General features: G+C 51.2%; 1 protein-coding gene across 1 annotated transcript; it reads left to right on the top strand.

The window, feature by feature from the left end:
- The first annotated feature begins 4970 nt into the window (after positions 1-4970).
- On the top strand, positions 4971-24426 carry FAM167A (family with sequence similarity 167 member A). The gene is made up of 3 exons (XM_038133890.1): positions 4971-5205; positions 12613-13156; positions 22000-24426. The coding sequence occupies exons 2-3, from the start codon at positions 12779-12781 to the stop codon at positions 22261-22263; spliced, it is 642 nt and encodes a 213-aa protein (XP_037989818.1). The 5' UTR covers positions 4971-5205; positions 12613-12778; the 3' UTR covers positions 22264-24426.
- The last annotated feature ends 270 nt before the right edge of the window (positions 24427-24696 follow it).

The following is a 24696-nucleotide window of genomic DNA, read 5'->3' as shown; positions in this document are numbered from 1 at the left end:
AGCAAAGCAGAGGAATCTAACAAGCAAACACATTTCAAGTGCTGTTTGCATTTTAAAGTCCCCAAAATACTCAGTTTGATTTAGAAATAGAAAAAAATCTGACAGCTGGGGTGAGAGAGAAAAAAAATCCATTTATTTGCCTTTCATTTTATTGTCCTGGGTTGAGGAGATTGTCCAGATTCTGTTTGTCAAGCCACCAATTGCTGAAGCAGAACAGTGTTCCCGGACCATCAGTTCCAAATCCAGGGAATTCCACCCAGCTCGTGCTTCAGGAGCGAGCAGAAAGTGATTCTGGGGTGACAAGGGAGGGAAGCTGCAGCTTGGACTCCACCTTTCATTCACCCCAGCTTAAAGCAAGAGTCTGAGATGGGCTTTTCTTACCTTTCCCTTCCTCCCAAAGCCTAGGATATAAGTTCAGGGCAATCACAGAATTTTTAAAGACCCTTCCAGTCCTGTGGGTTTTGGTGATGAAGCCTCACTGGGTGGACAGGTGAGACTGGAGGAGGAATTTTTATTCACTAGCACTTCTGGAATTAATTTACAAGAAATATTTTGAGTGAAAATGGAACTGAAATTCCTTTTTTTCCAGAAAAAAGGAGAGGTGGAAAAAAAACATATATCAGTCCTGAGATTTTTAAATGTTTTTTACTTTTATGGATTACTGTAATGAATTGGGTTAGTAGGTTTATCAATGGAAAGCCATTACAGATCAGTCAAAAATCTTTGGAAATTATTTTGATTTTATTTTGAAATGATTTCTAGTTTTTCAGATCTTGGCAAATTTTTTTTTGTGTTGAGGGAGAAATAATTCAGTAATACACACAGTTACAAAATTAGTTATGGAATCACCAAATGGATTTACTTTTACCTTTGGAACAAAAAAAAACCAACCAAACAAATGGGCTGAAAATTCCCACCATGATTTTGATAAGATTTCAGCTTCAATTGTCCTCTGCTTTTTTCTTTGATGTTTGACTTATCGGGGAGAAACCCATAGAGAAAATAAAGTAGATGCTCCAAGGAAGGACCCTGATCTAGTGGAAAATGTCCCTGGCCATGGCAAGGGACTGGAATTACGTGATCTTTAAGGTCCCTTCCAACCCAAACCATTCCATGATTCTGTGAAGACTGAACCAGGCCAGTGCCAGGTCCCTCAGTGATCCATGGAGATGAGCAGCCAGGTGATCACAACTGACCTCTGCAGCCCCTGGGGACACCAGGGACAGCATCATCTGGGGACCTGCTGCCCTCTGGAGGTGCCTCTGCCACGTTTCCAGGTTGATTTGCTCCCAGGTGATCCTCCAGCCACGCCAGAGGACTTTCCTGGTACTGGCTCCTGTGGAGGCGTGGAGGCTGCTCCTGCCCAGGATGGGATGATGATGGCTGGGAGCACCACAGCCTCCCCTTCCCATCCTTGGAAGGCCAAGCCCCAGGGAACTGTAAGATCACAGAATGGTTTGGGTTGGAAGGGACCTTAAAGACCATCCTGTTCCACCCCTGCCATGGGCAGGGACACCTTCCATTATCCCAGGGTGTTCCAAGCCTTGTCCAACCTGGCCTTGGACACTTCCAGGGATCCAGGGGCAGCCACAGCTGCTCTGGGCAACCTGTGCCAGGGTCTCCCCATCCTCACAGGGAGGAATTTCTTCCTAATATCTCATCTAAAGACACTCTCTCCCACTTTGAACCCTTTCCCCTTTGTCCTGTAACTCCATGTTCTTGTCCCACCTTCCCTATATGTTCCCTTTGGGTACTTCAGGAACTTTTCTTTACAGGGACTTTGCTTTAGGGGAAAAGCATTTATTTGAGGACCAGCTGAGAATAAACCATTGATGCTTCTGCAAGATTCCAGCACTGGTCCCACAGAACAGCCACACAACCCTGCCAGGAGATCCAGCTCCTCCATGCTTTGTTAGCAGGATACCTGCAGGGAGAAACCACCCAAATCCAGTAGAAAGGGCAAGAAGCAGAAGGTTTAGATCCAAACTGAGTTGATCTGCTGCTGTTGTAATAAAGTAATGGTCATTTCTGCCCATTTTCAGTGGTGAGAGGCAGCTCAGAAAGGTCCAGGTAAGATTTAGGGGGCTCTAAGGCACCTTACAGAGTTTGTGGTGCTCAGATCAGCACAGGGGATCCCAAGGAAATCCGGCTGTCCCATCCCTGGAAGTGTCCCAGGCCAGGTTGGACAGGGCTTGGAGCAACCTAGGACAGTGGAAGGTGTCCCTGCCCATGGCAAGGGGTGGAATGAGAGGATCTTTAAAGTCCCTTCCAACCCAAACCCTTCCATGATTTTACAAACTACACTACAGCAAGCAATTTCCAGCTTGGGCTTTGCAAAACCTCATCCCAGCAAAAGATCAGGCTTGGATCTGTGTGTTCCCACGAATTCAGCAGTCCTCTGGAAAAGCTCCTGTGCCCAGGGATGCTGTGGGAACTGGCAGTCTCTGGAGCTCTGTGGGCAACAGAAAGGATTGCTTGTGTCTGAGGAAAAGAAAAGAATACTGAGCCATGGGTGTGGACATTGCTGGTGTTGCACAGGTTCATTTTGACTGATCACACCTAATTTCAGGTGTCCATTGCAGGTGGTTGGTGTTAGAGCATCACCAGTGGGAGCACCAGTCTTCTTCAGCAGCTCCCCACCAGTGGTTTTTGGATGAACACAACTTATCCAAGATAAATCCAGGCCAAAAAAACATTCAAACCCATGGACTGGCTTCAGAGGGATGTGGCTGCAGCCTTTCACTGCTATCTTATGGCAGCTCATTCGAAATCCATTATGCAAACAAAATGAAAATAAACATTTACAGAAGAGGGAGCGGGTGACAGTGTGTGGTCTGTTCCTGTGAGGAGACAGACAGACAGACAGACATCCAGCCTTGGGAGCAACACCTCTGCTGTAAACTCACCCTGCTAGACCTGGGCTCTGGCCCTGAGGCCAACTGGCCCTGTCTGGGCACATCCCTGTGATTCAATGCTCCTGGCTATCAAATCTGGGTGGCTGAATGCAATTTGTTTGTCAGGAAGGGGCCCCAGTTGTGGTCATTCCAAAGCCATGCCCTGGGATTGCTCATCCCACACCAAAACCAGGCCAGGAGCTGTTTTCCCCCGTGCCTGTCTGTTCCCTGGTGCTGCTTGGTTCCTGGGCACAGACTCAGTTTTGATTTGCAGATGTTGCTGAAAATGTTGAACCTCCACGTGCTTGATGGACCAGGCTCTGCTCTGTGGGACCAGCAACAGGATAACAGGAATGGGCAGGATCTGATGCCCAGGAAGTTCCACCTGGACACAAGGAAGAACTTTCCTGTGCAGTGACCGAGCATTGAACAGATTGTCCAGAGAAGGAGTGGAGTCTCTTTACTGGGGATATTCCAGAATTATCTGGACACAATTCTTTGCCCTGTGCTCTGGGATGGGGAGGCTGGACCAGCTGATCCACTGTGATCCCTTCCTATCTGACCCCTCTTGGGATTCTGGGATTCCTTTAGCTGCTAAAACTCTTGTAGGTCTTTGTCAGACAGTTTTAACAGGCAGCCAACAGCTCTTCCATCTCCCTTGGTGCCTCTCCATCATCATCAGCCTTCAGGTGCCTCCCTGCAGCGCAGCGAGAGCTGATCACCAGGCTGAGTTTGCATATGCAGATCTGAAAAAATGGATGCTGGCAAAGGAAAAAAATAAAAAAAAATTGAAAAAAAATTGCATTTTCATCAGAAATGTGGAAATGCTGCTGTTCATTCTGACTCTGCATTGCTGCATCCAGGACACCCCCCTTCTCTGCACTCCAGCACTCCAGACTTCCAAACCCTGCGCAGGCACAGCCTCTAAATTACTGTGGGGGTCTGGGGTACCCCTGGCATTCGAAGGAAGGTGGGAAATCCCAGCCCTCCCATGCTGGAGCTCAGGAAGGGGCTGTAAATCTCCCTGTTGCCCTCGGGGGGCAGGGGGATGGTTCAGGCAGGAGAAGGGAAGGGTGAAAAAAGGAATCAAAAGGCTGTGAAGGGGTTTCTCTCACAAAAGCTGAATGTGGGAATGCGGGAAGGGACCTGGATGGTTGGGGGCCGCTGGCCAAGGTTTAACCCTTCGCAGCACCAGCTCTGCAAACGCGGGCGGTGGCTCTGAGCCCCCAGATGTGCGATGTGTGGGATGCCTTGGACAGCAGCCCCCAGGCTTTGAGGGGTTAACCTCCAACTTCTGGTGAAGGAAGGAAGGAAGGAAACCCCCTCTGTCCCCTGCCTTTGATTCTGGACCCCACTCCGCCGGCAGCCGGGGCACTGCCTCTCTCAGTCCCTCCTCGGAAGCAGCTAAAATGGTTTCCAGCCCCGCCGGGGCAGCTGTGGAAGCAACAGGAGCTTCCCCTGTCCAAAATTCAGGCACAGGGTGGTTCCTAAGCTGGTTTCTGCCCGGGGATGGATGGTACCAGCCAGGGAACCCCGAGGCCCCCCCCTGGGGCTTCCCAGAGATGCTGATGCATCCTTGCAAAATTCCCCTCGGCACACGCAGTGGGCGAGCTGTGGCACCTGGAAAACGTCATCCCAAAGCTCTCCCGAATGCCAGAGGACCCCAAACTCCTTGTGGGGCTGGTATCCATGGTAAGAAACACGATCAGCACGGGGACACCAGCAGGTTGGTGTCGGGAAGAGCCACAGATTCCTCAGGGAGCACAGCAGCTCTCCGGGCATCTCCTGCAAGCCTCGAGGGTACCTGCCCTCCACTGGACCGCTCCATCCCTGCTCTCCACGCCGAAAGCATCGCTGATCTTCCCTCCCTCTCCTGGGTGCCGGAGGATGTTTAGGACCCGGGCTGTGCAGCTCCTCCCTTCCAGGTCTCTCCAGGGTTATTGCTTGGTGGGAGGTGGGTTCAGGGCTCGGTGGTATGAATGAAAGAGAGAGAGGAAATCGGCGCTGAAAAGCTCAAACTGGAATAGCTCGCCTGTCTCCAGGCAACAGCCCTGACGCAACCGCTGGGGGACAAAAAAAAAAAAAAAAAAAAAAAAAAAAGAGTCCCCTAAATGAAAAAAAAAGAACCACCAAAAACAACAAACCAACCACCACACGCACAGATTGCTGAAGCGAGACACAGAGGAGGAGGATGAGACAGACTCCGGGAGTCACTGGTGACACCGCTCTGCAAACACCAAGTTGGGGACCCGAGGTGGAAGGAGAGAGCCAAGATGTCCGTGCAATAATCCCCTCTCCGACTGCAGCCCCGGTAAGTTTGTGGCTTGGGGGGACAGAGCCACCCTGGGGACACCCAGCACGGGAGCTGTCGGCGAGCTGCCCGGGGCTGGAGGGGAGCCCAGGAGCAGCAGAGAGGGGTGACGGGGATCCCACCGAGCACCAGCTCAGCGCCGGGGTCTGGCGAGCCGGTTCTGCTCTGGCGGGGCTGGGGTCTGCAAAGTGTCCCCGTCCCCCCTGCCGCAATCTCCTGCTCCGCCGGCATTCCCTGGAGATGGCCGGCACGCTGGCTCCCCATTGACTGGGAATGTCTGAGTCCTCCTTTCCCGTGATGTTTGTGGATTTTGCTCTCAGCTGCGAGCAGCGTGAGGCTTCTCACCCGCTCCGGGAGGATTTTTCCGCCCTGGGTGAGGTGTGACAGGGTTTCGGGACAATCACCTGTTGCTCCCTCTGCCCCCAGCCCGAGATGTGCGGGAGCACTGGAAACCTTTCCAAACCTGGAAAGGTTTGTGAGCTTGTGCAGTGCAGACATGGTGGGGTGAGCGTGGTGGCTTCGCAGGGCGTAGCTACCTCGGGTTTTTGAATGAGGAACCGTGTGCTGAGCAGAGCAGGTTTCCACCTGCTCGGGTCTGGCCCTCGCAGCTCACGTTTACACCGAGGAGAGGGGGATAAAAAAAAAAATAAAAATAAAAAAACAGGCAGAACTTCTTCAGAGCCCTTTATAACAGCTTGGGGCTAATTGTTAAAATAATAGCGCCAGCCCGCAGCCCTCCCAGCACGAGTGTTTGTGCGAGCCCAGCCCGAACGCCCCGGGGTGTTGCACACAGGGGCAGCATCCCCATCCCACAGCCCGGGAGGGCTGACACCTCTCCCAGCACAGGCACCTCTCTAAGGACCCCCCTCCCTGCTTCCCTGCCATGCTACCCCTGTTATTCCACAATCCTGCACCCTCCGGAGCTTTCCTACATCGGAGACCTCAGCGGAGGCGGGCAGGGAGGTGGGAATGGATGAAAAGCAAGTTCCTGGCTTCCAGCGAGGAGCTGATTCCTCTGGCTTTGTCTGCTCGTCCCCTGTATCCGAGGAACTCCCCGCTTTCCAGCGGGAACGAGCCTGTTTTGGCTGCTGTGCCTTTGCTGTGTGCCAGCCATCATTTCAGCACACGGGAGCTGCTGCTGGTTTTTGCATCCCAGCTCTTCTCTGCTTTCAAATGCCCATGAAATTCCCCCCCATCCTTCACGGGGGGGGGGAGTTGAGGGGGGGTCTGTACACCACAAAAATCCACCAGAACGGGAGGAATCCGACTTCTGCCGGGCTCTGGGCTTGCAACAGCCCCGCAGCCATTAGGTGTTGGCAAAATGTAGCAGAGACACTGCAGGGAAACAGAAAAAAAAAAAATAAAAATAATCAGCCTCAGAGCAGCGTAGCCCTTCTGGGGGGAGGGAGAGGAGGGTCTGTTTGCAACCAGCTGATCTTAAATGGTATTAAATCCCACGGTGCAGCTCAGCACGGGGAGAAGACAGGTCTGAGGACAGAGGTTGGACGATCATGGTTTGGATAATTGGATGGGACACAGGGCATGTAAAGGGGATTAGGGGGTCACTGAGGGGCTGACCCCACTCCCCTGATCATGTTAACTTGGAGCCTGAGGGTCTCCAGTGGGAGCTGGAGTCCTGGCGTTGTCCCTGCAGGGGCTGAGCTCGGTGCTGGGCAGATTGGAGCTCAACAAAACAAAACAAAAAGGATAGGTTGTTTTTTTCTTTCTGAAAACACACCCTTGCATGCTGCATCTGGGGAAAAAATAGCTCCCCGTACTAGTCTCCTGGGAAGAGAGCATTTCTCAGCCTGCCCTGGCCCATTCCCAAGGAATCCCAGCCCTTTTCATTACCCTGGGCACACTGGCATGGAGCTCCCCACCTCTCCTTGCTGAAGCGTGGCCGTGCTTGGGGTGGCAGCAGGGAAAAAAGGGGAATAATCAGCTGTGCCAAGCCACAGGTCCTTTGGGGGCATCTCTGGGAACAGGTTAGCTGTGTCACCTCTGAGATTAGCCCCAAAACCTGCAGGCAGCCTGGGGCAGTGTGTGGAGAAGAAACCCTTGCCCATAACCCATGGCTCCACAGAGCTCAGAACACACCGAGGTGGACACGGTGACTTCACCAAGAGCCTGAAACTTGCCTTTGCTTCTGCTCCTTAATCCTTTTCCTCCTGAGAGGAATCCTACCTGGTTTGGGCTCGTGGGTTGTGAGCATTGACCCCGTTCAGATCGCCAGTTTGCAGCTACTTCCAGCTGACTGGAAGACTGGTTTGCTGGAATGCCAAATACTTCTTCATGCAGGATTTCCACACAAAGCCTGGAAATCTGCTGATCCAGGGGAGCCTAACTGGTCTGAAAATGGAGCTGCAAGGGTCTGTCTGAAGCAGACAGCAGCCTCAGCCCTGCTCCCTCACCAGGAGCCTGCTGAGGTGTAATCAGGCAGGAAGGTGCAGATGTGTTTACTGAAACAGGTTCTGACTCTGCCTGTGATGCTGGAAATCAGCCAGGGAGAAGTGCCTTGGGGCAGGGAGTGCAAACTGGTCCCCTCTAATCTCACAAAATCACAGAATGGTTTAGTCTGGAAGGGAAGTCCCTTCCATGAAGCTCATCCATCTCCTGCCATGGACAGGGACACCTTCCACTAGCCCAGGTTGCTCCAAGCCCTGTCCAACCTGGCCTTGGACACTGCCAGGGCTGGAGCAGCCATCTCTGCATCCCTCCACTCCTCTGATGGATTTTCTACAGCCTCTACTGCCCTCCCCTCCTCCCTTGCAGTGTTCAGGGCTCTTTCTGGAGGCCATTTGGGCAGAAGGATGTGCTGGAGCAAACCCTCATCTTGCTCCAGGTCATATGTGAGTGGAAAGCCTTTCTTTTTCTCTCCTCTCCCTTTGTCTGTGAATGCCATGCCCACATCTATGCTTTTAGTGCCCATTTCGGTCCCATCAGTGCTGTCATTTTTTTCCATGGGGAAAGGAACAAGCTCACAAACAGGAGTGTGGCCAGAAGGTCTCCATGGGCACCGTGTTCAGTGTCCCTGAGGGCTATGCCATGACCCCTCCAGCATGGGCAGAGCCCTTTCCATCCTGTCCCAACCATCCTGAGCAGGCAGAGAGCACCTGATCCTGACAGCACCAATTCCAGCCCTGCAGCGTGCCCTGGCTCCTCGGGATCAGACAGCTCTTCCTGGTGCTGGGATTTTGTCCTTTTGAAGGGAGGGAAGCTGAAGGTCACTTTGGCACCAGGCTGGTTTTCTGCAGGAGAGGATTTCAGCTGCTACAGAAAAGGATTGGGTGGGTAAACACTGAGTAATGAAATCCAGGGAAACCAGCTCTCCTCAGGGTTGGTGGGGTGCCCAGGGATTTGTTCTCCACCTCTGCAGGACCTTTGTGCAGAGGCAGCAGGATGGGGGGGCTCTGGCAGGGTGAGGAACCCCCAGCTCACCAAATCCACACAGCACAGCAGCTCCTCTCCTGACAGAGCTCATTCTGGCATGGGGAAAGGAATGAGTGATGTGCAACCACCCTGAAAGGGAGCCACCAGCTCCAGGCAGCTGCAGTGTTGATCCTGATGGGTGTCTCCTTCCCTCACCCCATTCCTGAGGCCTCTGAGTCTCTGCTGCCCTGAGGATGCTCCGGAACATCCATCCACTTCAGCCAGAGTCCTCCCTTACTCTATTGCTATGGCAACCCCTTCTCACAGGCATCTCCTCCTCTCTGCCCCTCTCCCAACCTGCAGCAGACACCCAAGGTGGGGTCAGAAACCTTCAGGGGGGTCAGTCACCCCCACCCCAGCCCTGTGTCATTGCTGTGCAAGGAGGGAGGCAAACACAGCTCTCCCTGCACACCAGGCACTGTCCCCCACCTCTCACTCCACCTCAGTGTTCCTTCACCTTTCCAGGTTCAGGGTCTTCCTCTGCTGCTGGGAGCTGCAGAGCTGGATGGTGATGTTGGCAGGTTGGATTTGCTCCAGGGGTTTCCTCTGTAGGACCAGGGGGTATCTGGGTGACCCCTGAGCAAACCTTCAGAGCACATGATCAGGGGAACCACATCCCAAACTCCATCACAGGGATCACAGGGGGTGTCCCTGCACCCACTGGAGTGCGAGCACGAGCACTCAGATGAGACCTGGGGACACCAGAGCTGAATTCTGTACATCTCTGAAAATCCTCAGAGCTTTTTCCCTGAAGGCCAGTTGCATGGACTGACTTCTCAGTGAGAGGGAAACTGAGGCACAAAGGGGCTGAGGTGCTTTTTGAAGGTCATTTACACACTGAAGCGTTGCCTCTGCCCTGTTTACTCCATGCCAGAAGCGTTATCCGTGGTGTGTGTGGGCAAAAGAGCTTCAGTCAGCTGAGGTTTTCTCTCATATCAAGGCTTTTTCTTCTTCCCAGCCTCCAGAGGAGCAGAATTCCTCTAGCACAGACTCCTGCAGCCACTGCTGCTCCTCTGCAATAAGAAATGGTGTTACAGGAATCCACAGTCCAGCAGGAGTAGTGAAGGAAGAAGAATCATTTGCTCCCCACACCTCCTCCTTGGCTAATTGTTGAACTCCCAGTTTAACATTCCTATTATTTCTGCATCCCAGGCTTCTGCTGATCCCTTGGGGTAGGTCAGTTGACTTCTCCAGTGACCTAACACCAGAAAGAAATTAAAGGGTTTTTTTGTTGTTGTTGTCTCAGTGACCTGTTGTGTTCTGTGCTTTCAGGATTCATCTAAGGGAAGGGGGAACTCCTGAGCAGAGGTTCTTAGCGAGGTGTGAGCAAACCCTCACCCTGTTTTGGGGCTGAACTCGTTACCCCTAATTAGGGGTGGCATGAACTCCCTGTGGCAGGTGTGATAATGAGACAAATCAAGGATTAATCACTTAAATCCCCTCACACAAGCTAGACCATGGGGAGCCAAGCCTAGGGCAGGGAGACTGGGAGGATGTGGATTTGGGCCAGAGGCAGGTTTGTTCCTGGGAATTTGGTAACTCTCAGGCACCAAAGGGTTTGTGTTACAGCACGAGGGCGTTTTTCTCACACTTACAACTTTCAGATCTCTTTCTCCACAGCAGGTCTTTGATCCAAATCTAGAATATTGATAGGAAATTAGAAGTGGCTCCCTTCTGTCACTTTGGAGTTTGGGCAGACTGGGGAATGCTGCCAATTTTGGGGGTGTCCCTGCAGAGGGAATGAGGCGTTTCATGTTACACGAGAGAGAAAGTGAAGGATGGGCTGAATCAATGCTGCTTTTAGGGCAGAAAAACCAAATCTCCTCCAAAGCTGCTGGGAGTTGTGGTGACAGGGAGGGGGAGATGTCAGCAGGGTTGTGGCAGAGGGGATGCTCCAAGCTGCTGTTCTGTTTTCATGGTCCAGTGCTCTAAATGTTAACTGAGCTGTGCCCAGGGCTCAAATACTGGGGGCCTTTGCCACCCTGAGGATTCCATGCATGCTGAAAAACAGGACAAAAGAGTTTGTGCGGGGCTCTGTTTTGCAGCTGTGGCATTCAGAAAATGATAAAAATATGATCTTTGCTGGGGATTAGCAAATCCAGCAGCCCAGTGTGGAACTGCAGCAGGCTCTGGGACTGCTGGGTTTGGGCCACCCTCAGCAATCTCCACAGAGGTCTCATAGGATAGAGAAAAAAAGCTCAGAAATGAGGTCTTTAGAGTCATTACTTGTTTTCCTTTATTGATTTGGGGAGGCTGGAGCAGGAGGAAAGGTAAATTCATCGACCTGCCCTGAGCCCTGCAGAGCACTCTTCCACCAGGACAGCCCAATGCTCTCCCCTCTCTTTTTCCACAGAAGAAGGAAAATTGTTGCTGTTCCAGGCACGAGAGCTGTTGGCTTCAACCTGCCAGAGTGTCTGTGTGTGCTCCCTCTCCCCGTAAAACTCTCATTAACATAAATAGGAGCAGGAAGGAGACCACAACATGACTAATCCTCCACCCCCACACTGTCTGTGTGTACGCTCTCAACTCCTCCTTCTGCTCATGTGCCCCCACACAATTGTTGGGATAAGTCTTGCTCTCACTCAGTGTTTATTTTAAATTAAATCTTCTTACTGAAAAGGTTGGAGAGGCGTAATTGTGGTCTGGATTTCAGAGCTGCACATGCCTTTGTGGAAATGGCAGGGAGAAGAATGGCTGAGTAACTCTAGGAAGCTGCACACATCCTGCCTGGTTTTCCAGGCACCTCACCAGGCAGGCAGAAAAGTATTTTGTTTTGTTCCTGATGTTCAGAGGAGAGCTCTGGATCTATTCCTAGCTCAGCTATAGATGAGCACACGACCTTGAGAATGTCTCTTATCTGATCCTGCTGGCAAACGAATACGGAAGCTGCCTGAGCTTAACTCTTGAGGAGTTCTCTGCCCCTCCAGGTCCCAGGGTTTGCCTGACCAGCTTTGGGCACAGCTTCCATGAGTGCTGACAGGAGGAGAAGTGGGGAGGAAGCTCATGGCTTCTCTGTGCTGCTGCTCCTAAGGGTGTTTACAAGGGACCATTCCCACTGGACAAACTGGACTTGGCCAGTGATGCAAACCACAAGTCCAAGCCTTCCTGGGGATCTGAGCCCCAGCCATGCCAGCACCCCAGTTAGTTCCTCACCTGGCTGGGACCATGTTCCTGACTGGAGCCAGTGGGCCAGGAGGGAACTGAATCCTCAGGCTGCAGCTTTAGCAAACCCAGAACTAAACCCACATCTTAAACTGGAGGGGCGTGTGGTGTGGGGAAGAATAAATCCCTTTTTCCAGTTCTCCTTTTGACTCAAACTCTTGGGAGAAGTTTGGGTTGGCAGTATCACAGAATGGTTTGGGTTGGAAGGACCTTAAAGATTCCACCCCCTGCCATACTCAGGGACACCTCCCACTATCCCAGGTCATTCCAAGCCCTGTCCAGCCTGGCCTTAGACACTTCCATGGATCCAGGGGCAGCCACAGCTTCTCTGGGCGCCCTGTGCCAGGCCCTCACCACCCTCACAGGGAAGAATTTCTCCCTAATATTTAATCTAAACTTCCCCTCTTTCAGGTTGTCCTATTTCATCTGGACCTGATGCCCAGATGGGGAAATGTGGGCTGGCCAGGCAGAAAATCAGCAAAACCAGACAGCCCAACATCCAGCAGCAGCCACTGCTGTCTCCAGAGGACTTTGGGGTCTGGGGATGTGTCCTGGCCTCCTTGGCCACCCTTCTGTGGCCCCTTGAGTTAAGATTTGAGGTGTAGGTAACCAGAGCTTTGCTGAAAGCCAGAGCCTGTCTGTTCCTGCCCCAGAGCACTCAGATAACCGAGGTGAGGTCACCCTCCCCTGCAGCACCTTGGCACTGAGCCTCTCCCAAAACCCTCACTCCCCTGCTCCAGCAAGAGCTGTCTCTCTTTCCTCACTCCCTTTTCCTTGTCAAAACCAATCCTTTTTTTTTTTTTTTCCTTCTTCTAGGTGTTCATCCAAGGCTGGTTTGGTGCTTGAGGAGGGGCCCACACCTCAGCTGTCCTCCAGGGAGCTGTGCTGAGCACCTCGTGACACCTGGTCAAACTTTGAGTGTTCTCATCTCCATCCCGGGTTCTTTCCAGCCCACCTCTATGCCTTTGGACTCCCAGAGAAGATGTCTGTGCCCCAAATCCAAATAGAAGAGGCTCTGGACAGCATGGATGCTGGCTCTGGGGGGGTTCCTCCTCCAGATGACCACTTGAGGACCCTCAAGGCATTGACAGAGAAGCTGAGGCTGGAGACCAGGCGCCCTTCCTACTTGGAATGGAAGGCAAAGCTGGAGGAGCAGGCATGGAAGAGCCCCCAGTCAGAGGGAGACAGGGAGGACGAGGCCACCAAGGCCAAAAAGACCCCAGGGGAGACTGTCCCCATGAGGAAGATGCAGCTGCACCTCAATGGGAGCCCTGCCCAGGACAAGGGGACTGTCGCCTCAGGGAGGATAGGTGGCTTTGAGAGCATCGACGAAGCTTTGACGTGGCTCAGGAAGGAGCTGGTAAGTGATTGCCTGTCCCTGTTAGCACAAATTTTCAAAAGGGATAAACATGAAAGAGTGGGGAAACTCCTTGTTGCTACCTGCCTTCAGCCCCAGGTGGAAAGGCAACAATCAATCCTTGTATTTTCCATCACTCATTGTATTTTCCATCTGTCATTGCATTTTCTACACCTGGCTCTTCCAGGTCCATCCTCTGTTGCTTTTTTCTTGATTCAAACCCACATTTCAGTCATCCCCCATCCCAGCCCTGGGCCCTGTCTCACACATCTGTTTATTTCTGGTGGCTGTGTGCTGGATATTTCACAGAGAAGGACAGGACAAAAATCCTTTGTCTTTTCTAGGAATCTGTGCTAGGAAAATCCAGCGAGCCAGGGCTGGAATTCACCTTTTCTCTGTCATTTTGCTGTCATGGTCTTTGGCACAAGTTTATCCTGGGCCTGACCCAGATCCCAGCTGAGCTCAGGAGTCAGCACAGCCTGGAGATAATTCCCAGGAGGATGCACCAATCCTGACAGAGATCAAGAAATGTTTGGAAAACACTCTCAGGCACATACAATGATTTTGGAGTTGTCCTGTGCAGGCCCAGGAGTTGGTATTGATGATCCTTGTGGGTACCTTCCAACTCAGGGTATTCTGTGATTCTCTGGAGGTCGATAGGATGGATATGTCCCTGTCAGGGCAGCTGAAGTCAGAGCTGGACACTGAGCTCAGGTGCTCTTCACAAGAGTAGAAGCAATCAGACACCAAAAACACACTTCCCTTCTCCTCACTGGCATGAAAATTCTTTATTATTTGGCCCAAATCACTGGAAGTGACTCATGACACATGGCTTTGTTTCTGTTGCCCAGTTGGAATTTTGCCCGTGAGTCCCAGCAGGAATATTTGCAGCAGGGGCTGGGACATCACTTGTGGCCAACACTTGTGAAAATGTTCCTGTGCAGACACTTTGTTTTTGAGAAGCACTGAAATATTTGAGGAAAGCTTCTGACAAAAATGAATAACAGTTTTAAAGATTTCTCTTGTGACTTTTGCTTCAGATAATGTGGATTTGTCAGCTTTCTGTTGCTGCATTCTCCCAACTCCACTGGTCCCCTGAGGATTTATTTACAGAGGTGGTTCTGGATATTGCAGTTTGGTGACTTTCTTTCTCAGGATCATGCTTTCAGGAATCCAGGACTATTAGGAACAGCTTTGAGATGATCCCCTACAACCCCTCAGTGCTCTGGAGAACCTCAGCTCCAGATCTGTGACCTGAATCTGGGTGTAATCCTAAATTCACACTTGATGGAAACCCCAAATCTCAAGATGATCAAAGACAGTAAGAAATAGATTTTCCTTCTCAGAACCCTGGATTTTAAAAGATTTGGGGTTTTCTTTCAATCTCTGCCCATGATGGAAGTACAAATTGTCTCAGAGTCTGATTCTACCCCTTAAACTCGGGTGTGGTATCTAAACCACCATCTGTCAAAAACTGAAAGTTTGAATTAAAGATGAGAAAAGGCCAAGCAAACCCTAATTGTTCCTCACTTTCCATTTCCCAGCCCTTAATTATACCGGTCTTTGCTGGATCTGGACGTGACTGGTAATTTAGAGCAATTTCCCCAAAAGAGAGAGCAATTTTTTGACTGACCACAGGGTGAAATAGCTGAGCTGGAGGCAAAGAGCTGCCAGCAGGCAGAGGGAGCACAGCCAGGCCATCCCATCACATGGTGCTGGAACCAAAAGGTGCATTTCACATTACATTTCAAGGGTGAAATGCAGTTTCTTGTCAAATAAAGGAACAAGCTTCCAAACATCCCAACACAGACAAGATTTTTCCTCATGCTGTGGTAGCAAAGCCATCAGGAAGGCTCCACAGCAGGGTGAAGCTCAGAAACCAACCAGATCCTGGGCTGATCCCCCAGTGTGGGAAGCAGGGGAAGGGGGATTCTGCCCCTTCTGCCCCTCTCAGGTGAGACCCCACCTGCAGAGCTGCCCCAGCCCTGGGGCCCAGCACAGGAAGGACCTGGAGCTGCTGGAGAGAGTCCAGAGGAGGCACCAGGATGATCAGAGGGATGGAGCAGCTCTGCTGTGAGGAAAGGCTGAGACAACTGGGATTGTTCAGCCTGGAGAAGGCTTTGGGATGAGCTGATTGTGGCCTTCCAGTTACTGAAGGAGCCTACAAGAAAGATGGGGAGAGACCATTTACAAGGGGTGGAGGGACAGGACACAAGGAAGGGCTTCCCACTGCCAGAGGGCAGGGATGGATGGGATAGTGGGAAGGAACTGCTCCCAGTGAGGGTGGGGAGGGCACCCAGAGAAGCTGTGGCTGCCCCTGGATTCCTGGAAGTGTCCAAGGCCAGGCTGGATGGTGCTTGGAGTGACCTGGGATAGTGGAAGGTGTCCCTGTCAGGGACAGGAGCAAGGTGAGCTTTAAGATGCCTTCCAACCCAAACCCTTCCATGATTCTGTGATCCCACAATGTGGTTATTTAGGGTCTGTAGGGTTCACCTAGCCCATGAAGGAGCAAAAGCTGGTGAATGTGGAGATTCTTTCCATGCAGCAAAGAAGTGCAGCAGCCCTGTCCTTAGGGAGTGAAATGCAGAGTGTGCAGCTCCATCACCCCCAGCCCTCAGCACAGCTCCCAGCGTGTTCAGGCTGGGTTGTTTCAACAGCATCACCCTGGAATGGTTCTGGCTTGTCCCAGGGAGCTCCTGCCAAGCACTTGGAGCTTCAGGAGTTTGCACATGCTGGGGACGGTTGCCATCAGGCAATTGGTACAGGATCACCCTGTTTTGGATTTAACTCTATCCCAGCCAAAAGCAGCAGAGGCAGGAGAGTAAATTTGGTACTATCATAGGAAGGTTTAGGTTGGGAAAGCTCTTTAAGCTCATCGAGTCCAGCCACTCCCCAGCACTGCTAAGGCCAGCACTAAACCATGTCCCCAAGCCACATTCATACAGCTTTCAAATCCCCCCAAGGATGGAGATTCCTCCACTGCCCTGGGCAGTTGTGCCAGGGCTGGACAATCCTTATGCTGAAGAAATTTTTTCCTAATATCCAATTTAAACCTCCCTTGGTGCAACTTGAGGCCATTTCCTCTTGCCCTATCTCTTGTCACTCCCAATCCACACAAAAGTCATCATCTGACACTGCAAGGAATTTTCCTCTGCCTCTTCAGAGTCTGCTCTGATTTGACTTCAGCCAGGTTCAGGCTGCTCATGGACTGAAGCAAAAGACAAACCCAGGGTTTTATTGTCCATCTGCTTTTCTGGGCCTGTCACCTCACGTGACCTGTCCCAGACCCAGGTTTGTAGGACTGACAAAAAACCCACAGAGCCTCAGCCAGCCACGTCAGCTGGGCCCTGCTGAGAACCTGGCCCCGAGAAGCTGATTTATTCAGACATGCAAACTGCTCTTGTTTTTGTGCTGAGAGGCTCTGTGGAGGTGTAGGAGCAAATTGCAGCTCTCAGCGTGTGCTGAGCTGCCCCGGGGCTGGAGCATTTCCCTCCTCAGCTCCTCCTGCCTCTTCTCTGCCCTTGTGTTTGCCTTTGCACTGTCAAGTGTGGCAGCTCCTCATCTGTGCTGAGAGCAAAACCATCACCAGCCCAGGGATGGTGACAGACTTGAGGGCTGGAGGGGTCACACTTTGCTTTTGAAATTTGCCAGGTTTTGCAAGTTATAAAATTAAGCACTCAAAGTCCTCTCCCTCCTAAGTATGGCCAAAGTGCAGGTCTATGAACAGGGACATCTTAAAACAGTTCTGATTTTGTTCTTTTAGGAAAAATGAGTTTTCTATCTCAAATTCACCAGTTTGGCATTGAAATCTGAGAGGTGTGAGCCCAAATGCAGGAAAGACCTGAAAAGGAACACAAATTTCTGGTGGATCCTCCTGGGAAATCATAAAACACCTGTGTCCTGTCAATCAGATTTTTAAAAATTAAGTTCTTTTATTTCCATTTGAGATACTCATATTGGTTGAACAAGTGCTAGAGTGAATTTGAACAATGATGCAGCACCAAATTTCCTCATTATGAGGGTGGGGAGGTCCTGGCACAGGGTGCTAAGAGAAGCTGTGGAGTCCCCATCCCTGGAAGTGTCCAAGGCCAGGTTGGACAGTGCTTGGAGCAATCTTGGATAGTGGAAGGTGTTCCTGCCCATGGCAGGGGGTGGAACAGGATGAGTTTTAAGGTCCTTTCCAACCCAAACCATTCTGGTACTCTGTGACCTCTACTGTTAAATTGCTGAAACTAGGGAAGAGTTTAGGATTTATTATGGAACAGGACCATCCCCAAGGGTCAGTTTGGGTGCAGCCACTGCCTTGGGGAGAGGGGGAGCCAGCACAGCCTAAACAGCCCTGAGGAAGGGTGAGATTTGGGACAGACTTTGCATGGTCCAGCTGGCAGAGAAAGATCTCCTGGTGGTGGTGGGGAACTCCCAGGCACTCCAGAAGGAGCTGGGATAACTCATCTGGGGCTGTGGGTTGCACCACAAGGGCATGAGCACCTAAAATTAGCTATAACGGTGGCATCTGAGCACCTCTGAAGGAGCCCCAAACTAAAACACGGACAATGTGGACTTGTCTGAAGGGTTTGGCAAGGATCTGACAAGTGGCCTGAGCTTCTTTGTGCTTGAATCCAAGTGGGTGCACTCGGGAAAGTGCTAATTCACATTTCAGTTTCTTTAGATCTTCTGGAAATAAAAAAGGCTGGCCCTGTGGGAGCAGCTGCCTCTCCACAGACCTCTCCCCCTGAGCTTCATGGACCAGGCTGGGACTTCATCCATGGGACTCTTCTCTTTTGGGAAGAGAGGGAAATGTCAAAGAGCTCCTCATCTCCATGCCTCGAGGTGCTGCCTGCTGAAAATCCCCCAAAAGCAAAGCAGAGGAAAGATAGACTGCTGGAAATGGGGAAATTATTGGTCTTCCTGTCTGTTGAAGGCAAAATTGAAGGCAATTGCTTGTAGCTATTTAGGATGAGCCACATAGGCTGGAAATCAGGAAAGAATACATCCAGAGCTTTCTCTCCCTCCCTCTGTTAAACAACCCTGGGATCTCCCATAAACTGGGAGACTCTGAGGCTCAATCCAAGTGGGAAATCCTCCCTGAGTGCACAAGATCTGGTGGTCCAGCTTTGTATTTAAATCCAGCAGTTGCTTCACTGCCAGGAAGGACCTGAGTTTGGTTCCCCTTCCACCCTGGGAAGTTTAACCTGGCATCCTGTCCTTTCCAACAACATTCCCCAGCCATGCTGGTGAGAAACAGCTGGGACTGGGTGTGCAGAGAGAGGCAGAGTATGCTAAAATGTTTGCTTTCATGAGCAAGACACACCTAAGGCTCTTCCTGCCCTGGCCATGAGAATTTCAAAGGAGATCCAAAGCCTGGCTTTTGCTGGATGCTCCCCACGGGTTTCTCCAGGATGCTGCATCCATGTGTGGGATCCTGCTGCTGCCTCACTGGGACAAACTGGAGTGTGGAGTTACCTCGTGGGTGAACTCTGCAAACCAAAAACCCCAAGGTTTCCCATGGTGTGGCCCCTGTAATCCCATTATTCATTGCCAGGCAGCTTTGTGGAGCTCTGCTGGCCTGACAACACTGCTTTTAAAGGGACATCACTCATCCTTTCCAGTGATTGTTTGGTCCTCAGCATGGGACAGGGGGAATGGCTTTAGTATTTGTGCAGAGCCTCTGGGAAAGGCAAGGAGAATGAGGATTTCTGGGTTCTGGCTGAAATTCCTCTAAATATTCTGGGAGGGTTTGAACAGAGCAGTGTTTAATGGGACAACTATGGATCAGGACGGGGGGTTTGCATCTCAAGCCAAGCCCCAGGGATGAGCGTGGGGAATGAGAGTTCATGCCCTGCAGAGCAGTTTGACTTTGGTGCTCCACCCTCTGCCCAGCTGTCACCCCACAGAGCTGCCTCCACAGGACTTGTCACCAGGAAAGGAACTCCCAGTGCCCTGGGAAGACAAGGCAGCCTTCCAAGAAGCACAGGCAGTGACAGCCCTCGTCCCATCTTCCATCTCCTCCTTGTGCACATCATCCTCTCATAGAAACATGGAATTCTTAAGGAAAAGCCCTGAAAGATCATTGAGTCCAGCTCTTAACCCAGCACTGCCAAGGCTGCCACTAAACCATGTCCCCAAGTGACACATGCACATGGTTTTAGTCAACCACTGCCAGGCTTTGTTCCTTATCTTTATTTTCTAGAGGGCTTTGCCCTCCAGCTTGTGTGAAATCAAACGGATTCCTCAAAAGAGGGAAAACAAGAACCAGTCAAAAAATGTAAAGCTGGTTCGCAAGAGAAAAAAAGCACCTATAACTCACAGCTCTCTGCACAATGGCCTCATAATTCTCTTTTAAATGTTGTTGGCTTTTATTTTTTTTTTTTTGACAGCACAGGCTTTTTTAATCCCACATTCTTCCAAATATTTAATGAAAGCCTTTGATGGCATTTCTTAGGTAACTTGATACACCAAGAAGAAAGAATGACCCAGGGTCACTTCAATAACACCTGTGATTGCCTCCTGATAAAATGTCAGCATTTGTTGTGAGGCAGGGCAAAATATCAACAGAATAGGTTTTTTGTTTTTATTGTAACTCAGGTGGAAGAATAAAAACTGCCAAGTGGCATTGCTCTGCTGGGGGCACAGGTTATGAGGTCTGAGAGGAAATAGTGGGGTTTTTTTTACAAAGGTAAATTACCACAACCCTGCCAACAATTTGAGAGAGATTTCCTGAGAGAGAGAGAGAGAGAGAGAGATTCACTCAGAGATTGGTACAAAGGTGACTTAATCCTCTCCAGACAGCCAAGCTGGGGTCTTATTGCTGTCTGGGAGCATCAGGCAAGGTCCTCCAGGATGCCTCTGTAGTGTTAGAGAATCATAGAATGGTTTGGGTTTGAAGGGATTTAGATATTAGAAAAGAATTCTTCCCTGTGAGAGTGGTGAGGCCCTGGCACAGTTTCCCATCCCTGGAAGTGTCCAAGGCCAGGTTGGATGGGGCTTGGAGCAGCCTGGGATAGTGGAAGGTGTTCCTGCCCATGGCAGGGGGTGGGACTGGATGATCTTTAAGGTCTCTTCCAACCCAAACCATTCTGGGATTCTCTGCTTGCCTGGAGGAGGAGGGATTAGAGCAAAAGCTAAAGCAACCCTGGGGCTGCTTTGGTTCACTTCATGCTTGCAGCAGCCCTTGTGTCAGGCATGGAAAGGTCTCATGTAGGAATATCAGGGTCTCTGTGGGGTCTCTCAAGGGGAACTTTCCTCCCTTCCCTTCTACATCTTCATGCACAAGCCACCAGGCCAGGAATAATTTACTTCCTTTCCCCAGAGCTGCCTCTGTACCCACAAACTGGGCAGGTCATTTTCAGGCCTGGAGGGAAACTCATATGGTCTGATCACATCCATGCTGCTAAAATCCAGGAAAGGGAAATTTATCCCAAAAGAAAGAGTCACAGGGTCCTAGAACTGGCTGAGTTGGAAGGGGCCTTGGAGATCCTCCTGTTCCAGCCCCTTCTGGTGAGCGTGTTCAGCTTCTTTCCCACCTTCATTTTTTTGTAGCTTTTGTGGTTTTGTTGCTTTTCTGTGAGGAGGGGAGTGGGGTGGGAAATGGGAATTGTCTTGATTTGCTTTTCCAGCCCTGCCTTCCCTTGTTTTCTGGGCTGATTCCCACACCAAGTGTTCACTCCTTCCTTCACTGCCCATAGCATCCTGTGGAAATTAATTTCATTAATTATGAGTTAGAATTTTTTTTTTTAAATAAAAGACCTCTTTCCTTTCATTACTTCTGAATCTTCCACCTTCCCATGCCAGGTGCCAGGGGAGAAAAAAATACCTCCAAAACACTTAGATCATTAGCTTGGAGGCTGTAGTTCTCTGTCCTGTGGGAAACCATGGAGGTCCCATCCTGAGAGCCACTTCAAATCACTGAGATAAATTAGGCAACAGAGGAGGTGGACTCTGTCATGGGCCAGCTCTGATTTAGGCAGGCTGGAAACCCAGGCTGAGTATTTGGGGATCAGTTATTTGGTGTTCTTTTAATTGGTTCTTTCCACCTTTAATTGATCTGTCTCCCTGTGGCTGCTGCCTTATGAGCAAAATTAATTTGGGCTTTGTTTAATGTTGAGATGGAGGCTCTGAAGCCTGACAGATACCCAAGCCAACAGCCTTGGCACGGCTTTAATTCCACTTTCCTGGTGCTCCTGGAAACACGAGCAGGCACAGAATTTCTCTATTGTTAAAAATTCCCCATCCTGAGCTGGTATATTTTTGGGATGCATTGCTGGCTTGGAAGATCCCTGTCTCCCTCACAGATCGAGCACCTCTAGATGAATTCACAGAACCATCTAGGTTAGAAAAGACCTTTGAGATTGAGTCTAACCTATGACTTGACACGACCTTGTCAGCCAGACCATGACACATTCAGCCTTTTTATTAAACACCTCCAGGGACGGTGACTCTATCACCTCCCTGGGCAGCCCATTCCATGCCCAATCACTCTTTCTGTGAAGAACTTTTTCCTAATGTCCAGCCTAAACTTCCTCTGGAGCAGCTTAAGGCTGTGTCTCCTCATCCTGTTGCTGGTTCCCTGGGAGCAGAACCCAACCCCCACCCGGCTGCACCTTCTGTCAGGGAGTTGTGCAGTGATGAGGTCTCCTCTGAGCCTCCTTTTCTCCAGGTTGAGCCCCCCCAGCTCCCCCAGCTCCTCCTTACTTCGGCTTGTGCTCTAAACCCTTCACCAACCTTGTTGCCCTTCTCTGGATGCATTCAAGCACCTCAACATCCTTCCACTCCCCACAGTCCCATGCAGCCTCGAGCAGGGAGGCAGCAAATTTGCCACTAAAACCCCTCTTCCCTCCCTGTTGCAGGCAGAAATGCGCCTGCAGGACCAGCAGCTGGCCAGGCAGCTGATGCGGCTGCGCAGCGACATCAACAAGCTGAAGATCGAGCAGACGTGCCACCTGCACCAGCGCATGCTCAACGATGCCACCTACGAGCTGGAGGAGAGGGACGAGCTCGCCGACCTCTTCTGTGACTTCCCCCTGGTCAGCTCCTTCAGCCTCTCCACGCCCCTCAAGCTCATCGGGGTCACCAAGATGAACATCAACTCCCGCCGGTTCTCGCTGTGCTGAACGGGGTGGGGAAGGAGAGGGAAGAATGGGGGAGAAAGAGGGAGAGGGCTCTCTCTGCCTCGTGGCTGGGTGAGGAGAGGCCAACGAGGAGCAGAGGGAACGGGAGCAAACTGGGAGAGGCCAACGGGAGCAGAGGGAACCTGCAGCTGGTCTTGGTGGCAGAGTGGAGATTGGCACTGGAACAGCATGGGGATGCTCATTAGGAAGGCAAGTCCTGCGTGGAAGAAGCCTGGAGAGCATCCAGACCCAACACACGCGCTCAGCTCCTTTGCCAGGTCCTTTCTCCTCCTCTTCTTCCCACAGGGCGCAGCTCAGTGTAGGTGGTTGTGCTCAAAAATCAAAGGGGGGTCAAAAATCAGCCACAAAGCAAAATCCCTCTTCCCTTCCCTTCCTCCCAGGTTGGGGCAACGTTACTCTCCTCCATGGATGTCCCCTTGGGCTCCAGGCCTCAGCCTCTGCTGCTCCAAGTGTGGGATCCATGGGGCTGTTTCAGGTGGGAAGTTGATTTCCAGTGGGAAGGAGCCCTCCCAGCAAGCAAAGGACTGTAGGTTAAATGGTACCAGCCCCAAGAAGTGGTGAGAAGATGTGTTTGTTGGATTGCTCCGTAGAGTCCAGGGCACTACAGCTTCACTTTGCCTGTGGTATAGATTATGGACTCACCATGGGCACATTCGGAGATTCCAGCTGACCAGAAGTCTCCTGTGTGCCCTGGAAGTCATACCCAGAGCAATACACTTTTCTGATCCTGTTGGATCCCATTGTCAGCCACAAGGCACCCTGTGGTTCACCCTGAAAACAAGGAAATGTTGTACCCAAGACGTTTCCTGTCAGAGAAGTCCCCAGGCTGACACCCCCCACAACAGCAGCACCAGCAAACCCTGGATCCTCTGTAGCAACACACATCCATCAGAAAGAGGACCTCAAGAGGAGAAAGGGGACTTTTGGGTAACAGACCCAAAATGGGACTTAAAATTAAAGGGAGAAATTGCTGTGATGAGCTTTGGACTTTCAGCAATGCAGGGAGTTCCCTCCCTGCCCAGCAGAATGTGAGATGGATGCTGCGTTTTCTTGCCTTTACATGGCTGCCTGTACCTGGCACAGGGGGCAGAGACTTCTGGTGCTGCCCAGCAAGGGACTCCAGAGGTCTTGCCATGGAAATTTTGGGACAGCTGGCACCCAAGAGAGTACAGATCAAGCGTGGATGCCTTCAGGCTCTCCCTCCTGTGCCCACCCCACTCCTGACCCTGTCAGAGTGGAACAATCCTGCTGGTGGTGCCCATACCCATGGCAGGAGGGTTGGAATCAGCTGATCTTTATGGTCCTGTCCAACCCAAACCATTCTAGGACCTCAGCCCAGCTCTGCTCCTCCCCACATGGCCGAGCAGGAGCAGCTCTTGGCTGAGCAGACCTGGCTGTGCCCACAGCGCCAGCCCAAGGCCTGGGAAGGAGCAGGAGGAGCAATCCCACTGCTCTGGAAGCTGTGGCTGTGTCGATGTGCCTGTAGCTGTCTGTGAGCTCTGTGTGTGTGTGTGTCAGTGGCTGTGTGTGTGCATCTGAGCCCGCAGGACGCCTCTCCTGGGAGGCTCTGGGCTGGGTTCGCACCTTTGTTCCGAAACGTGACGGGAACCGCGATCCGGTGAGACTCCGACGTGCCTGGGAGGATGCAAGGAGGCCTCCAGACCTGGGGCTCCACAGGGAGCTTTGGGTTGGTGCAGAGAAGAGAAATAATTCATGTGCCTCCACAGATCTGCATGGTAGGGATGAATTAAGGGGTTCACAGACATGTGGGGCTGGGGACTCTGAGCTGAGATCAGTCCTCCATCCCCACAACGCCTGGGTGATGCCTTCCAATCCACCCCAAAGCTCCCTGAGTATCTTTTCTTTCTGCTAAGGAAGGAGGAATTTTAGGCACCAGAGCTTTATCTACACCATCAGTACCATGCCTGGGTGCTGAATCTTGTGCTCCCCAGGTGAGGAAAGTTTATTTTGGGTTGTGACCAGACTGTCACTTGGCCTTTGGCGAGACAACCAGCCACGGTGCCGTTCAGTTTACTAGGAACAGCCTTACTTCCCCATGGACATCTTGGAAAAAAAAAAAACCATCTCGTTAAAATTCTTCTTTGTTTACTTTTTTCATAAAAATAAATCCGTTTGTGTCCCACATGTTGATTTTCAGAGGCGTTTTCAATCAGAAGATAGAAATTATGGTTTTTCCATGAAAATAATTCCTTGGAAAGGGGGATTGGTTCTCTCTAGGGTCAAATGGAGTGGAGTACAGGGTGGGCCTGCCTTTGGGCTCTTGTCTAGTAGCCAAAAGCAGGGGTTAATTCAAGCACAGTCTTTGTGGGTCATTACACGTGGCATTGGAAAATCAGACGTCTGGGTTCCAGACATGTATTTTCTGCATTAAGGGGGAAGAGGGACGCGTGTTAC

Source organism: Motacilla alba, chromosome 3 (genome assembly GCF_015832195.1).
Source record: "Motacilla alba alba isolate MOTALB_02 chromosome 3, Motacilla_alba_V1.0_pri, whole genome shotgun sequence".
NCBI classification, from domain to species: Eukaryota; Metazoa; Chordata; class Aves; order Passeriformes; family Motacillidae; genus Motacilla; species Motacilla alba.
The sequence above is the reverse complement of the archived record's forward strand: the minus strand, read 5'-3'. Positions and strand labels throughout refer to the sequence as shown.